The sequence below is a fragment of the Cricetulus griseus genome, chromosome 5 (assembly GCF_003668045.3).
Source record: "Cricetulus griseus strain 17A/GY chromosome 5, alternate assembly CriGri-PICRH-1.0, whole genome shotgun sequence".
Classification (NCBI taxonomy): domain Eukaryota; kingdom Metazoa; phylum Chordata; class Mammalia; order Rodentia; family Cricetidae; genus Cricetulus; species Cricetulus griseus.
In genome coordinates, this window is record NC_048598.1 from 53,355,840 (window position 1) to 53,372,986 (window position 17,147).

The 17,147-nt window shown below is 48.1% G+C and overlaps 1 protein-coding gene across 1 annotated transcript in view; it reads left to right on the top strand.

Annotated features, from left to right (window-relative positions):
* The window catches only part of Pkp1 (plakophilin 1), a 45,591-nt gene that overhangs the window by 5,117 nt on the left and 23,327 nt on the right, over nt 1-17,147 (top strand). Inside the window, exon 2 of the mRNA XM_027417497.2 lies at nt 4,669-4,775. Coding sequence (XP_027273298.1) covers nt 4,669-4,775 — 107 coding nt within the window. The remainder of the gene's footprint in view (nt 1-4,668; nt 4,776-17,147) is intronic.

A 17,147-nucleotide genomic window follows, 5' to 3' on the forward strand; every position in this document is an offset into this window, starting at 1 on the left:
TGGCTACACAGGTACCACTGGAAAGAACAGGCTCCATCAGAGCTGGCCTTAACCATTGCTCAGCAAAACCTGTAGGAGGCTTATGAAGCTTAGGAAAGCATGCCCAATGAAGGCAGCATCTTGTGTTTTGGCCTTTCTGTTGTGTGCATATGCCCAGGAAGAGGCCAAGAACCACAGCAGAGTGCTTGATGAGGTTGTATTGAACCATCTGCCCTTCCTAGGATCCTGGGAGCTCCAGAGAAGGAGAAGCAGTTGGCAGTGTTTCCTGTGGCCTGGCAAAGGATTAGGGAGGAGGCTAGCCCAACTCCTTCTGAGACACTTGGTCATCTGTTCTCATGGTCCATTTCTCCCTGACTCTTGAATATCTTGTGAGGGGGTAGTGCCACCCTTGAAGACACATCAACCTTATGGGAGAGAGATACAGACTTCCAGAGAGGGTTCCCTCTGACAAGTCCGGCTCATCAAAGTAGAGAGATTTAGGAGAAGAAGGGAAGTAGAGGAGTTTCAGATGCCCTCTACCTCTGTCAGGCGGGCTGTGTGTTGAGGTCTTTTTTGATGTAGAAGCTGGGCCTGGTGCTGGAGGTGAGGTGAGTCTAGTTCAAGTACAAAATCCCTTGCTTAGGGAGCTCTCAGTTTTCTGGAAGAAGGGCATGCAAGGGTGCATGGATGCGCGCGCGCGCGCACACACACACACACACACACACACACACACACTCGCATGTATGCACACAAGCACACACACAGTTGTACAGACCCCACACTGCAAGAAACATACTAGCCACCATAGATAGAGTAAGCACAGCCATTGGGCCCAGGGCTAATGCGATTGTGATGAAGGTTTGGTGTAGCAAAAGATGGGTAAGCTCTATAACTGAGTTTTGTGCAGGGTATTGAGTGCAGAGAGGGGGTTGGCTCAAGAAGAGAAAGAAAGCTTCAAGTGCAATGTGTGTCATCTGTCTGAAAGCTTGGAAGTGGAAAAGAATGAGTTGCCCCTCCCATTTGTACCTGCCTTTCAAAGAGTTTGTAGCTGATAAAGTTTGGGTTGCTCACATGACACAAGAACACCAGCCAGTCTCATCTAAGGCACAGAAGAGAAGATGAACACAGGGACAACTGTCCTCAGTACAGTAGACTGACATGGTTTCACCTATGAAATTCTACATTGGAACGGACTGAGGCAAGAAACTCACACTGCTTTTAGAACGGGAATGCATCGATGTTCTAAGATGTCGGAGTTCTGTGTGTAGGCATCTGTGTGTAGATGTGTGTCCCAGTGATGATACCCAAGTTGAGATGGCTGCCAGCTTCACTGAGAAGTCACCATCTTGTTTGTTCATAGCCAATGCACCTACAGAAAGAACAGTGGGAAGGCAGACTCTTGTTGGAAAGGACAACATGATTCTGAGGGGTAAACTGGATGTTCAGACTTCTCCCTTAACCCTCACCCACAGGAAAGAGAATCCTTCTGAAGGAGGTGGGCTTGAGCATCTGTAATTTCATGCAGCCCATGTTATTTGTTCCAAATAACACTACTATCAGGTCCTGGCTGATAGAATTCTAAGACTTTAATTCCATTTGACATTAAATGGAGGTGTTGAGCCCATACAGACCAGAGTACCTTTCCCACGGGACTGGACAGGAAAGAAAAATAGTACCAAAATATCCAGCTTAGGCCAATTAGGCCAAGTCACAGATAGAGCAGTGCCTAGTACAGGATCCCTAGGAAAGAGGAGCTATGATCCTGGCTCTGCAAAGTGCCCACGTGCCCAATGGAAGAGAGAGTACAGGCACGAGCTGGAAATGAAGCAGATGCAAGTATGGCTAGCCAAGAAAGGCTTCAAGTATGGCTAGCCACGGAAGGCTTCCCAGAAGTAAGTTTTGTAGAAGTAGAAAGACCAGGTGGAGAGTGAGCTGTCATGGTTACACTTGCTGAAATGCTCCATGTTCTTGCTGTTGAACTTGTTTTTTAGAGGACATGGCTTACCATCCAGATCACCTGGGGTCAGGAGAGAGGGAGTGGTTTCTGTGTGAGAACAGCGCTGTTACAGAGAGAGCTCACCTCTCTCCCTGACTGCTGCTAGGTGTGATTCGGAATGTGTCACAAGTCTCCATTCCTCCCCACCTTTGCCATTCCTGCAGCAGTACGCCTACCTTCTGCCAGAAAAGCAGTTCTGGCTGGCATAATGGCTGCCTTACTCTCACAGGGAGCCAAGCGGCTCCCGAATTGCAGATAGGTTTTGGAGGATACCTTCAGAAGTTGCCTGGAAGCAACCAACCAAATGAGAGTTACAGCTCAGAGCTGTTTTTACCTGAGTCGCCGTGGGGATGAGCTCTGGGAATTATACAGTATTTCATTCTCTGCTTCCATCTGTCCATCTGTCCCTGTGTTAATTTCTGCCTCTATGGCACAGTTCCTACTTCTCCTGGAGAATGTACGAGAGGGCAGCGAGGGTGGTGAAGGGCATGGAAAGGGGAGATGGTTTATCTGACCTGTGGGTGTCAGGGCACGCTGGTAGATTCCCTCTCACCAGGGTGGAGGCCTGGGTGGGAGCCTCCAGGAGATGATTTTAAAGTAGGAGGCTTCCCTGAGGCCTTGTTGAAGTATCTGTCACCACCCCAGAGTTTCCATCTGGAAGTAGCTGGCTGACCCATACCTGCCCTTTGGGGAGAAATGCCTGCTCAAGAGATGAGAGCCAAGCAGACACTGGCCTGCCAAGCTTTAGAAGAGATGACGGACATGGGCTGGATCAAGGCGGGTGAGACCTAGATGTCAGTTCCTTGGAGTCCTGATGATGTCTCTGCCTGGCTGCGGCCCCTTCTCTGGTGACCAAGTCACAGGATTTTTCCTGTTCCTTATGAAAACACAGTCTGTCCAGAGGAGCAGCTGCAGTTTGGACAGGGTCAAGAGCAAATTTACCGTACCAGCAGAGGGCTGGGAGTAAATCAGAGGCTCTTTGGACCAGGCAGAATTCTAGGACTTCACTTTTAGGGGAAAGCCTGGTCCTGGGCCCTACAATGTGGGATTCTGGAATCTATAGATGGGAATGTCCCTGAGGCAAGAGGCAGAGGAGGCAGGGTCAGTCATAGTTGCCTGCCATGGAGCTCTGGGAGTGCATGGACCATTTAGGATACAGAGAAACTGCTTTTTACAGAAAAATAGCTGAGACCCAGGGAGAACTTGTGGGCCAGGCACAGTTAGACTTCTGGAGCAAACTATGACTGCCACAGCCAATATCTCTAAATCCTGCTCACCCTCCAAGATGAGGAGTGGGAATCAAGGGAAATGCCTCTTGTTGTGGGTCTGGCATTGGACAGAGGAGATGGCCCTGAGCAAGATGCTGGCCTGATTCTGAAGTACCTATCAGACAATTTGGTTCCCAGGAAATGACCTAGAACTGTGTGGGTTTGGCAGAAGTGTAAGGGTTAATGGATTTAAGGGAGGTAAAGGTTCAGCCCCTCTCCCCTTTAGACAGGCTTTCTGATGGGGGGGGTGTTCCAAGCATCAATTCAGAGGAAAAGGGTGCATATCCCACTAAGAAGGTTCTGTCTGCTCACCCAGAGGCCACATTTAATAAGAGTGAGCAAGCCTTGATATGGATATGCAGGCCAGAGAACCATGGCATATTTTTTAATGGTGTTCCCAATGTAGCCAAGGAAATATGGACGCCAGGTGGCACACGACTTGGGGTACAAAAGCACAATATAGCAGAGACTAGAGAGATTGCCTTAAGTGGGGCTGGTCAGTAAGGGGTTCCTGAAGGAGATGAAGTCTTGAGTCTGGCTTTGAAAGATGGCTTTAGCCCAGAAGAGAACACAGATTCAGCATGGGGAGTGACATGTCACTGACAGCCCTGTTTCATGATGTTAGGACCTCAAACAGACCAACTTGCTTGAAGTTGGGACAATGCTGTAGGCCTCCCCACTCTCTGCCATTCTGTGAAAGAGAGAAGGAAGATGGGTCCCTGCCATGAACCTTAAATCCAGCCTGCTTTTTGTGATTCAAATCCACTTTGCCACTAATAACCGTAATGACACTCTGTCCTCCTGCAGAGCCTGTCATTTGTGGGTCTCCAAGCAGTGTACAAACATTAATTAATCCACACTGGGCCTTTGAGGTTGATCATTGTTCCCCCTTTGCCAGCGGGAGGACCTCAGAAGAGAAGGAAGGGGCAGGCTACCTGATCACCTGTGGAGGCTGGGCTTGGGTTGGAATTCACAGTCCTGACAGACGCAGACTCTACAGTGTGCACTGCTGTGTGGCTGCTCTAACCTTGGGAGTCTGGACCTGGAATGTTGAGATCCTGTCTTCCTTCCCCGAGTGGGGATCTCATCTTTGTGGATCATGGGCTGGTGATTCCCTGTGCAGGAGCTGCTGTTCTCCAAGGCTCTCCAGGCCAGCTCGTGACCTGTAGGTGTCAATGTCTTCCAAGGGGTCTAAGAGCTGCCCTGTGGCAGTCTGGTGGCTCTTTGCTGGGCCCTGGCTGTGGAGGAAATGGAGAGGGATGGGCATGGCCAAGAGATGACCAGCCATTCTCCACCCCTTCCCCCAGGAACTCAGACTGCTTCCCTCCACAGTGGTGGTGGACCTGGATGTGGGTGATAGCGCAGGAGCAGGGAGGGGTGAAGCTGATAGTCATCCCTGCCTAACCTCCCTACTCTGCCCTCCAGGCTCCATGTATGATGGGCTGGCTGACAATTACAACAACTACGGGACCACGAGCAGAAGCAGCTACTTCTCCAAGTTCCAGGCGGGGAATGGCTCGTGGGGCTATCCGGTAAGAAACTGCTTCTATTCAGAAAGATCTAGAATGTCTGTGGGCATGGTCTGGGGTTCCCGAAACAGAAAGCTTTCACTGGTTGCTCAAAAAGAGAAATGTAGACTCCAGTCAGTAAATGAGGGCTGCAGGTCTGACCAGGTCTATTAGCTTGGTCATTACCTCACAGGGAACTCTGTGTAGCCTCCTTTGATGCTGATCGGGGATTTCTGGGTATCTCGGGTGAGAACATTTTAGAAAAAGCATTGTACAACTCCGTTTCCCAACTTTTCTGATTTTGATCAAGGGGATGTGAGAAGTCTGAACCCTGGAGGTCCATTACAGACAGAGGCTTTTAGGGAAATCATGAAGTATTTTCTCTCTTCATGTGTACTGATGAGCAAAGCAGGACCCAGAAGGTCTCCTGAGACCAGGAGAACATGTCCATTGCAGCAGTTTCTGCGAAGGCTGCCTTGGCTTGCAGAAGAGCTTAGCTTGAGTTTACTAGTCAGAAAAGTTTGGGTTCAAATTCAAGTCCTGACACTCACTGAGCATGTGTCTTTGGGTTTCAACTTCTGGGTCTCAAGTTCATCACAAGCAAAGTGGATATAATCAAGTATTCTTGGGTTATTGTCAAGATTAAATGAAACTAATATACATAGAGAGCAGATTACAATTTGTAAGGTTTCAAAGATTAATGTGGGTGGACATAATTCTAGATCCTTTAATCTGAGTTCTGGCTCTGTCTTTCTCAACGCCCTACACCAACCTGCCTGTTTCCTGAACAGAGACCTACGGAGCTGAGCTCTGTATGAAGCACTGTGGCAGGTGCTCTGGGTAAATCATATGAATAAGTACATGTTTTGTCCTATTCTGAAACTGGGGATATTGGTACCTAGGGTTTCCCAGAGGCCTCAAATTCCGTGAGTTTTGTTTACTTTTGCTAATTCAGCAATAACCTGCATTGTTCTTGGAAATTTTTGTTTGGCTCAGAGATAAAAGATGTGCCTCTGTGCAAAGCTGTGGCTGTGTCTTCGTGCGGCTACAGGGTCAGGAGCATTTTGTTTTGAACGAATGGTCACAGATGTCACTCCAAGTTGCTGAAGATCCTGGGGTCCTATGCAAAGAAGGGTAGAGTTGTGTATTTCATGTTCTTTCATTGTGGCTTGATTTCCTTTCTTTGTCCGTTTTTTATCTGTCTTCCATGGAAAAGAATGAACTCAGTCTGGTGCAAGTTCATTTCTCTTCCTTTGGCGGGCAGGTTTATATCAGTTGTCCTTCTCGGGACAGCATAAATTTAGTTGATCAAACCAAATAAGCTTGCAGAGCACTCAGTGATGTGAAATGGCTTTAATACAAAGGATGATGTCCACAGAGATTCAGAAAACTCCATAGTAATGCAGAGTAGAGGGATTAGCTAAGACCCCCAAAAGGCTAACAACTGGACCTACTGATCCAAGGGAATAATGCTAACTTTATACATGTTCATGATCATGCTAACAATATACATGACCAGGTTAGAGCTTAGAGATTTCTGGGCTATTTCTACTCATTTCTGTGACTCTGGATAAAACTTGTAGCCACTCTAGGCATCAGTTTTCTACTCCATAAAATGAGACCGATGCTACCAGTCTGTCTGCTTCATTCTCATGTTGATATCATGCTACATTAACTATGTTATCAAACGGAGAGTGTAACCATGGAAATGTGGGAGGAGGTATTTCTAAAATGCCTCATATGGCCTGTGCCTTCCTTACATTTTCTTCTAGATAATTAATCTTTAGTTGTCTCACTTGCCTGTTAATGCTCCCAAACAGCCCCCACACCTCCCTGTGCCCATTTTCTGACAACCACTGAAAATCCCTTTCCTTCCCCGAGCCCTAAGGCCCATCCCTCTTCACTCCTTTGCTGGCAACACTGCAGACATGACTCATGACAGGGTAGCTGCTGAGGCTTGTCCCGTCTCCTCTCAGTTCAGGAGAGGCTATGGGAACAGGGAAGAGCTGAGCACACACGAGGATTTGGCAGAGGGAGGGGGGCTGAGAGGAGAGGAAGTAGAATAATTGATATTGAAGACAGACATATAATCAGCTGAGCACTGGGCAAGACCCAATGGGGTCCAGGTTTAGAGAGGAGGAGAAACAGGAACAAGGACCTGTGGTGTGAGATAACCCCATGCCTGTGGGACTTTCCCGTGGTTGGTACAACTAGCATGGAATGTTGTATTTCCCACCCTCTGGTGAAACCAACATGGCAGCCCAAGGCTGGGAATACAGGGGGGAGGGTGTGGTTCACCTACACAGGCATCGTCAGCATTTTTTCAGGAGTTTCTGAGAGCTGGTGAGGGACCATTTCCTACAGATACATTCTGGTTCATTCAGTCAGCCAGCCAGCTGGTGTTGAGTGAATGCTGGGCACAGCGTCCCTCGAAGCACACTGTGGATGAAACTTCAGTGACCTTCTAGTCAAGTTGGGAGAAGACAGAAATAAAGACAATGGTTTCTGTCCTGGAGAATCACACCGATGCCCTGATCAATGTTTCTAACCTGTAACAGTTTTTTAAAGGAGCTGTTTTCAGTGTGTTTTAGAAGCCTTATAGGTACCAACGACTTCTTTGTTCAGACACTGTTAGATTAGAAGCTGTACTTCCCGCTTTGAGCTCTTGATTCCTCAGATTTGGTTCCGGTTCAAAGTAGCACACCATTCTCAAATTCCAAAGCTTTCTCACTAGTGAGTAAATATTTTCTTTAAGCGTAGAGGGATTCTATAGGCAATTCTAAAAGAAAATTCTAATGTTATTTTAAAATCTTTTGTATTTCACCTATGACCAAATATGTTACACATTTTAGAAAACTGATTGTAAAGAGTCTATAATACAGCTTAGAATGAAGTGGTTGTGATGTACAAGAAGCATCCAGAGGCTTAAAGAAAACACTGGTCCAAAGAAAATCATTTGCCCCAGCATCCCACTCCTGACTGTGGGTCACTCTAGCCTCCTTCTTCAGAAATGAGAATTTGCTGGAAGATGGCTTTAGAGTCCGAGAGTGCTACAGGGGGAGGAATCTGTGCAATGAGACAGAGTGCTCCACACCTGACACCTCAGGTGGGCTAATGTTGTCCCAGTTCTCAGAGTCAGAGCAGTGGACATTTGCAGTGAGCTTTGCATTTTACGGATGAGGAAACTCGGACCCAGAGACGTTAAATGACTCATTGGAGGCCACATAGATACTTAATAGTATAGCAACCTAGATCCCTGACCTACTACCGACTAACCTGGGAGCTTTGCTTTTCTTACTCTAGATGCTTATAGTTTTTGTGGCAATCATTGTATCAGTCACCATCAACCTCTGTATGTTGACATGGCAGCTGCATTTGAGGGACTCCCAAGAAATCTCCAAATCCAAATACTTTCATTGCTCTCTTCCCCTGCCTTCTAGCCAAGCCACCTGTCCTTGAGGAAGTCTAATGCCAACAGGAGAAGGAAGAGAACGGGCATATTTTCTTTTCCTAGCCTCGAACTCTGTTCCTTCGGTAATAATTGTTAATGGGGGGTGGAGGTCGTAGTAAGCTGTTTCTAGTTAGGAAATGGGAGCCTTTTGGTCCCTCTTAGTTGTCTGTGTAATGGGTCACTTGAATGCTGTCCTCTGGGTCAGGTAGAACTGAGGCCATTTGGAAAGCATGTTAATAGTTTATTTCTATTCTAAAGCTGAAAATAGTCATATGGGCCTGTCCCAGGTACAGCTAGAGTTTTCCTACTTTTTAAGCAAGAAACACGTCATGAGCATTGAGTCATTTTGAGAGTTTTATGAGTAAAATGTCCTTTGGATGTGGATTGAACTTGACAATCCTTCCCAGGATCAGATCTATAGAGGAGAGAAGTCTTGTGGATGACACCAGGCAGTTCTGAAAACAGGGTGAACCATGAGGGCTGCCACATTGAATCACACACATGCTTAGTTCAATCCAGCTTGGCAGTCCTGAGGTGAGAATCTCTAAGAACATAAGGAGAGAGAATCCTGTCTTTGTCCTGGATCTTTCTCCTAGCTGCTTACCTGATTGATATATTAGTGTTTGGTGTCCCCTTCATGACAGGGTCTTGTGGACTATGCACTAGAGACCTTTGCTTCTGGATAGAAACAAGCCTGCTCATTCTGGACCCAAAGCAACCTATTGGAGTCCCTGGTACAGATGGGAGGATAATAGATGTGTCAGGCTTTAGTAGGAAACAGGAAATCCAAGCACAGTGCTCTCTGGGTTGGTGCTTCCTCTTCTGTGAGAGTTATACTGTTGACTATGCAAAGGGCTGGCTTGTAGACCACACACTGCAGAGAGACATTGCCAGAGAAGCACGGCAGGTCCCCTTGTCCTGGTGGGTAGTAAAAAGAGGCTACCCTTGCTAATCCACAGTTAACAGAGGCCGAGCCCCAAGATAGCATGATATAGGGGAACAAACTCCAAGCTTGGCTCAGGCCCTTCAACCCACTTTCTGGCTCTCCTTCTTGATCATCTGTGTGATTCCAGGAACGTTCTTAATCTACCTGAGCCTCTGTCTCTGGAACGCGGAAAATCTCTTTCTCAGTGTAGTAGGAGGACTTTGTGTATGACATAACTGATATAGCAGTTTGAGGCCTGGATTCTAGTCTCAGTGTGATTGCTACAAGGTGAGGGACATGAAGTGGCATTTGTTTTTCAACACAGAATAAGAATCTTTGACTAGCTCTTTGCCAAAGTCTAGCATGGGGATCCAGGTGGCTTGAGAGCTCACTCGTGCCTGCTGCAGGATGAAGCCAAACCTCAGTGGACCCTGTTAAAGTTGGTGCAGCTCTTCTAACCCAAAGACTGTGCGTCAACCCTAGGGCGACCAAAGGCTCTGCATTTCCTTCTTGCTCTCATGTGAGCTCCTCTTCCCACCAGGAAAGCGGAAGTTAGTCAGCTCTTGCCACAGCTAGGAGACATGAGTAACTAGCCTAATTTAAAGTTCAGACTCGCCATCTCCCCTGGCCCCTCTTCCCACCCCTGAGTGTCACTTTCCAGGTGTGCAAGCTGGGATCCTTCGGCAGTGCCTACTGGCCTATGCCTCTTCTTGCAAAGTCTAGGTGAGGGAAGACAGAGTAGGCTCTGGCTCTTGCTCCCATGTAGGCATGGATCCTGCTCTATGAAGGAGCGATTGATGTATTTGCCAACTCAGTGTCCTTGCTGCCAGCTCATGACTCACTCCCACCCAGCCTTGGGAGATAGGAGGGTCCCACAAAGGCCCCAGGCTATCACCCAACAAGAAGAGACAACGATCCTACTTGCCAAAGGACAGAATGTGCCACAGAGAGAAAAAGAAAGTAAATGAGAGAGTTGATGGGTGACTTGGGAGGGGACCCTTCCCTGTAAATGTGGCATGTCTCTGCCATTAATCACTGCTATGGGGATGCTCCTGGCACTTCAACTGTAGAACCACACCTGTGACAAATGTCCATATATAAGGAGTCCCTGTACGGGCACTCCTTGACAAGCCATAGTCCATCGGAGTGGCTCTGCTTATACCTGAGAAGTTTCCAGATTGGGCAGCTTCCTTTTTATGCTTCTCCCTCCATAGCTGCTTTAGCTTTACTGAGTATATTGAGACCAGGCTTCCCAGTTGAAGACCTCTCATGGTTCAAATCCATAACCTGAATCCCACCCCCCCTTCCTTGGGGAAGAGAACCTTGCTATGCAGGTCCCATGGTCCTACAGATGGAGGAGGACATGGTTATGGTATATAAAGGTGAATGGCATCCCTGAGTATGAACTTCAGGTGGGGACCAGAGAGGCCTGTAGGAAATGCTAAATGTTGAATTGTGTGAAAAGAAAGGAGAGGGTGGGGAATACTACAAGGCCCTGTAGCTAGGACTGGGGAGTGGGAACACTGCTCTGGCTATCCCAAAAGAATGGACATCACCACACCAGGAAGCAGCTTTTGAGTTGGCAGCTCCAGAGGTCTTACAATCCCCCTCTCCTGGATTTCTTCACCCAATCTTTGAGGACCAGAACTCACACTGCTCCTCAAAGTGGATTGAGCATGTCAACCTCTGGTCCCCATGAGGGGCTTCAGGATATAAGTGAGTGGTGCTTTGTTAGGGATGGTGAAGGAAGGCCAGGTGTAGACCTAGCCCAGGGCATGGCCAGCAGCAGGCCCTTCTTGGAAAATAATGCTGTTTCATGGGACAGCAAAGTCAGTTTCAGCTTGATGGATCAGCTATGGCTTCCATACAGCTAAAGCAGAGCTCCAAGTGGGTGACCAAACTGGAAGAACCAAGGCTTAGACTGATTCACTGGGGCTCAATTCCTTCCTTCCTGACTAGGGATTAGGCGGTGTATAACAAAGTTCTAGCCACTGAGCATGGAATAAGGTCTTCTTTTAAGAAGGAAGCTTCCAGAAGAGGTAGCTGGTACTTTCATCCCCACCCTTGCATCTTCTAAGTACAGCCTCCGAAACTTTAGAGGGAAGACATGAAGAATCAAGAACATTGCAAATATATAGTTTTCTCTAGAAGTGATGAAAAGAGTTCTGTTCTGGGCCCTTTCGGAGGGGAAGGGGCCTGACAAAAAAAAATTAATCTACTTAACCAGAAGTCTTTAAAGTCCTTACACTGTGATTAAAAACAAAGAACAGATGAAACAACAGCCTGAGAAGGGACATAATTAAAAGCTAAGTTCCACAGCACATAGTGACTTCAACCTCCCTAGGCTTCAGTTTCCTGGTCTGTAAAGGAAAGCTTCAGGCAGGTGAGTGGGGGAGGGGGGAACAGGTGATTGCCAAGATTTCTCAGCCAGAGTCACAGGGTTTGGGGATGTGGTCCTCAGGTTCTGGATTATAGCGAGCAGGAACATGTAAGGCTATCCATCTCACCCCTCCACATTGTCCGTCAGCTCAGATAATGTGATAATCCCTGGGATTAGGGCTGTATTTTGAATTTACACAGAACACTAATGTTTCCACTCCCTGACTCGATTCCTTGGGTGTCTGTGAGATGGGTGGGTAACCAGGAACATTTATTCTGATTTGATTTACAGGGGAATTAAGTGGCAGAAAAGTGCAGGGGCTTGCTCATTACCTCACAGGCAGAGTTGGCAGAAATGAGTCTGGAGCCCAGTGGCCATGAAGGTGTGTGCAGAGTGAGGAGAGACAGGAGCCAGGAGGGGCAGGAGAAGATGGGTGGTGTTCTCTCCCTGCCAGCCAGCTCTTAAGCCAGGAAGCAGGGACAAAAAGAAGGACCATAGAAGTGAAGCGGTCGGTCAAGGGATCTTCTGGTGCCTCTATTGGTGAGAATTTTTCTTTTGTCACTGAGCCCAGAGAGACAAATGCAGTAGCCTTTCCCAGGTGGGTGGAAGAACTATCCCCACCCTTTGCTAGGGTGAGGCTCAGCTTTCTCCCCCAGGGCCCTGGCAAGTCTCTGCGAGGCCTGCCTGCCTACCTGCCCCAAGAGCGCAAACTCAGCTGAAAAACAGAATCAAATCTGGTGGTGGACGGGCAGGGCAGGGAGGGGATGAGAAGAGACACAGGTGGGGAAAGAAGCTGCTCGGGGGCCCGCCCCTCCACCCCCACCCTGTGTACCGGGGAGTGGCCTTGAAGGGGAAGAAGACAGGGTTGAGCCAGGTTGGCCGGAAGGCTGTGACTTCAGCAAGGGCTGAAATGCCTGCTCAAAACCAAAAGCCATCTGGAGCAGTCTGTGATTGGAGAAACTGAGGCTGGGGAAAGGAGGCTGATTGCCCAAGCCTGCACACCTAGGCAGCGGGGAAAGGAGACTGAATCCAGGTCTCCCTATCCCATGCTCAGAGTTCTTGGCCCCTGACTGCCTTAAGCTTCCCTCTGCTGCTGTAACATTCCCAAAACCCAGGTCATGAGCATGCGAGTGAGTATCACAGTTTTACAAAACCATCATGCCAACTAGTACTTACTGTTCAGGGAATAATTTTTCAGTTTCAGTGCATTTCCTTTGAAAAGAAATCACACATCGCTAAGTCAGACTACACAAATGATGATTCTTGGCTATGAAAGGAAAGCTAGCCATGACCTTGATAACCCATACTTGTGAGATGCATTTGCTCCACTGGAAATCTTGAGCTGTTTTGCGCTGAAGGAGACGTTGGTGAGTAATGAAGAAGCTCAGGGACCCATCCTTAGGTTCATGGTCATCAGACTGGAAATGCAAGAGTTTCAATGTGCTTCAGTGATGGTTACTCTCCATGTCCTTGAGGTCCCTAAAGTCATCTCAATGCCACCAGTGGTGCATGGCGAAAATATGTGAGGATTCTGAGTCATAAGATAATTATGTGGGACTGTTTTCCCACACTGACTCCCACCCGGGTCATGCAGAGCTCTGCGGGCCAAGGAGAAGAGCACCTTGTGGAGCCCCCTACACCTCAATAAGGCCAGTAGCCTTATGGCTCACTGAATACTTTTTGTGAGTGCAGTATGTGAAGAGGAAGAGCCAAGGGCCAGGCTCTGTGGAATGGAACCCCTTTTGGGGTTCAGAGACAATCCCCAACTTCGCCCACCTTCACCTAAAATCCTATCACCTCTCTGGAGGTCCCACAGTGCTGGGGACAGAGTAGGAGTACTCAGGAAGCAACCAATGACCCATACTTCCCTCTTAGCTACCCTAAAGTCTTGGAGCAGGGTTGTCCAAGCCACCTAAATCCAAAGAAACCCAGCAATACTTGGCTAACTCCAAAGGACTCCAGAGTCCAGCACCTACTACCAACCTTAGCACAAACCTGTGTCCCCAATACAACTTATGAGACCCAGCAGTACATTTGAAGCAAGTCAGTCCTCTGTTGTTACACTGATGTTCCTACACAGAACACACCAGCTATAGCAATCACAAGGTCTCCGTTGTCCTGGTGTCCTTTGGGCCAGAGGGTCTTTTCAGTCCTTGCTCTGGGTGGTAGACTTGTGTGACACCGATGAGCATCTAAGGTCTTTGTTTCTTTCCCTTTTCTCCTCCACCCCACAGTGCTGTAGCTAGAACCCAAGGCCTTGCACATACTAGACAAGCACTCAGTCACTGAGTTTGCCCTTCCCCAAGCTCTATTATCTTCTTAAATATATTGAAGAATCTCTTAGGACCCATAAAAAGAGAAGAGGCAGGTACCTCTCTAAGAATCAGGCTACCCCCATGGCTAGAGATTCCAGGCCTAGGATGTACCTGCCTTTTGTTGTCGGTTCATTTTCTTTTGTTGAGGTTCTCACTATGAAGCCTAGAATGGCCTGGAATTCATGGTTCTCCTGGTTCAGCATCTGGAGAGCTAGGATTACAGACATATGTCACTATACCCAGTACTCTTTGCCATTTAGACTTTGTTCCCATCACCAGACTCTAGTAGTTGATGACTGGTGACTGGAGAACAAATATTGAAAGGAGACCAAAGATCTGATTCACGGTCTACCACATCTTAGCCAAATGGCGTCAGACAAGATCAAGGAACTCTCCAAGATTTTCCTTACATAAGACTACCTCCAAGCCAGGCGTTGGTGGTATATAAACTTTAATTCCACCACTCGGGAGGCCGAGGCAGGTGGATCTCTGTGAGTTCGAAGCCAGCCTGGTCTACAGAGCAAGTTCTAGGACAGCCTCCAAAGTAATACAGAGAAACCCTGTCTTGAAAAATTAAAAAAAAAATGACTACCTCCAGGAAACATGCGTGTTTTTCAAGTGAGCAGGTGGGTCATATACAGGATGGGTATGTGCTTGTGCACATGAGGATACAAGTAAATATGTGTGTGCTCACATGTGCATGTACATATGTGCATATACACAGGCATGTTCATCTTCCAGAGAGGTGATCTTCTTCTGAAACATTGGGGTGGGGGTGCCTTCATGGGAGGTTCTTGATCATCTAATCGGCAGGGATGGATTCAGTTTTTCAGGAACTCTTGAGGGCCAGAGATGCAGGTTCACTGCGGTGCACATCTTCTGCAAAGTCTTTGACTCTCTTCTAACACTGAGAAATGCACACAGGCTCAGGGCTCCCGGAGGTTCTGCAGCCTCCCTGCTGACATTCCAGGTCAAGGAGGAGACACTGACTGTGAGAGGTTTGCTTGACTTAAGTATATCCTGCTGAGAAGCTAGTTCACACTTCAGTGCCCCCCCTTTACTCCTCCCTCCCTGGATTGACCCATCATCGGGACACCTGAGTTCAAAATCCAGAATCCATGACACTGCAGTGTAGAATAACTGACGCTCTAACTTATCTGAGTTCATGGCAGAGAGAGAGAGAGAGAGAGAGAGAGAGAGAGAGAGAGAGAGAGAGAGAGAGAGAGAGTCAAGGGCCCAGGCTCTTCTGCCACCTGCTTATGAGAGAGCCATGTGTCAAATACCTGCTCAGACTTCCCTTCTGGAAGGAAACACTGGGGACTGGAGAGATGGCTTTGTAGTTTTACTCTTCCAGAAAACTGAAGTTCAATTTCCAGCCCTCAAGTCACACGGCTCATAACTCTCTGTAACTCTAGTTCCAGGGGATCAGGCACCTTGTCCTCTGTTGGCACCTGTACTAACCTGCATCTATCCACATGCACACACACACTCCTATACATTAACAATCATTTTCTTTTAATCTTTAAAAAGCAACATGTGTGAAACCTCATGTCCTTGTGCCCACGCTCATTCTGGCGGTGGCAGGAGCTAAAACAGCTCCACTTTGCCAGTGCGCTGGAGGGGGCAAGAGAGGATCTGTGTGAGTGATAAAGCAGGGATCAGGGTGCAGAGACAGCGGGCACTGTTACTGGCATGGTGGTTGGTTCTGACAGCAGCTGTCATTGAGTGCCAGCTCACTTTGATGCCTCCCACTGTATATGAGGAGTCCCTGCAGGCTTCTCACCCATAAGGAAGACTTGAAGCCTGCAGCCAAAAAGGCCAAGTAACCAGGACATTGGGTGCCCCCCAGAAAGAAGTCAACTCCCGAAAGCTTCCCAGGCTTCCCAGGTGTGAAAACACCCGGACTGCAGGTTTTTCGAGACAGGGTTTCTCTGTGTGGCTTTGGAGCCTATCCCGTCACTAGCTCTGGAGACCAGGCTGGCCTCAAATTCACAGAGATCCGCCTGCCTCTGCCTCCCGAGTGCTGGGATTAAAGGTGTGTGCCACCAACGCCTGGCTGACTGAAGTCATCTTGACACTTTGTCTTCAGTTATCTGTAAATGTTTCTTAATACTAACTGATTGATAAGTGCTCACAGCTCCTATTCTTCTGAAGTCATAAAAGACACGGACTATTCTTGACCAGCTTTCTTGTGAAGTCTACATATGCTTCCAAGATGGGCACCAAAACTTTCGCTATTTTAAAGTTTTGTGTTTTTTTTTTCTTTTGGCGACGACCCATGTGCAGTGGCCTATCCCTATAATCCTAACACTCAGGAGGCTGAGGCAGGATAATTATGACTGGGCTATGTGTTAAGACTTTATTTCAAACAAACAAACAAATAAACAAACAAAATCAGCTAACACATAATGTCTGAGCCCTGGAGCTGGCCTATGTCGGAGTTTGCTGTGGTCCCTCTTAATAAATAAGAACTGGTTGTCAACCAGACAGTACCCTCTAGTTCACAGGCACCTCTCATGCTTCTGGGTGTCCCTGGGGAGACACTGTGGGTTTCAGGGTGTTGGTGATGGAATTGTGGGTGTGTCTTCTCCCTCCCTTTGAGGACTCCACAATGAGGCATTCCCACCCCAGCCTCCTTCAAGGCCCAGTGGCACCACTCTCTGCCTGGACAGACATCGGGGATTCTGACCAGTGGGATTGTTCTCACAGCTGTGTGCCAGGAAATAAGAAACCCAGCCCAGGGTGGGACCTCTGGTTCTCAAGAGGAAGGTATGCCAAGAGGAGTCAGGGACCGGCACTCTTCCTGATGAAGCCCCATCTTTGGTGACTCAGTGGCTTCCTCACTGACTCAGACTGCTAAGTAAGCAGCACCCTATGCCTTCAGGAGAACTCTCCATGCCTTGGGTCCTATTTGTCCCTCTTGGGTGTCTTGTTGATAGAGGATCTGAGTCTTCCAGCACCTAAGAAAGTCAAGCAGAGCAATCTGCAAATCAGATGTGCCTTGCTACTTAGGAGTGAACACAACCCTAGAAAGACACAAGAGGGCTGCTGTCACTATTGTGTGAGGACCCTCATAGGGCACAGGCAGGCAGTGATAGTGGCAAGATAAACAACCATGGAGCCCGTCCTGAAGGGTTCTGTCAAGGTCCTTCCTCTAGAAAGCTCTCTCCAGGTCCAAGAGGGATGAGGACTCTGTGAAGTTGTATGTGTGCTGGCTTTCATGAGAAGGGTGTGGGGGAGACTGCCTTGCTGAATATGGCCCTGTTGGACACTCCACTGGGTGTGTGACTTGCCAGGCAGAGAAGGGTGTGTCCTGTTGCAGAGC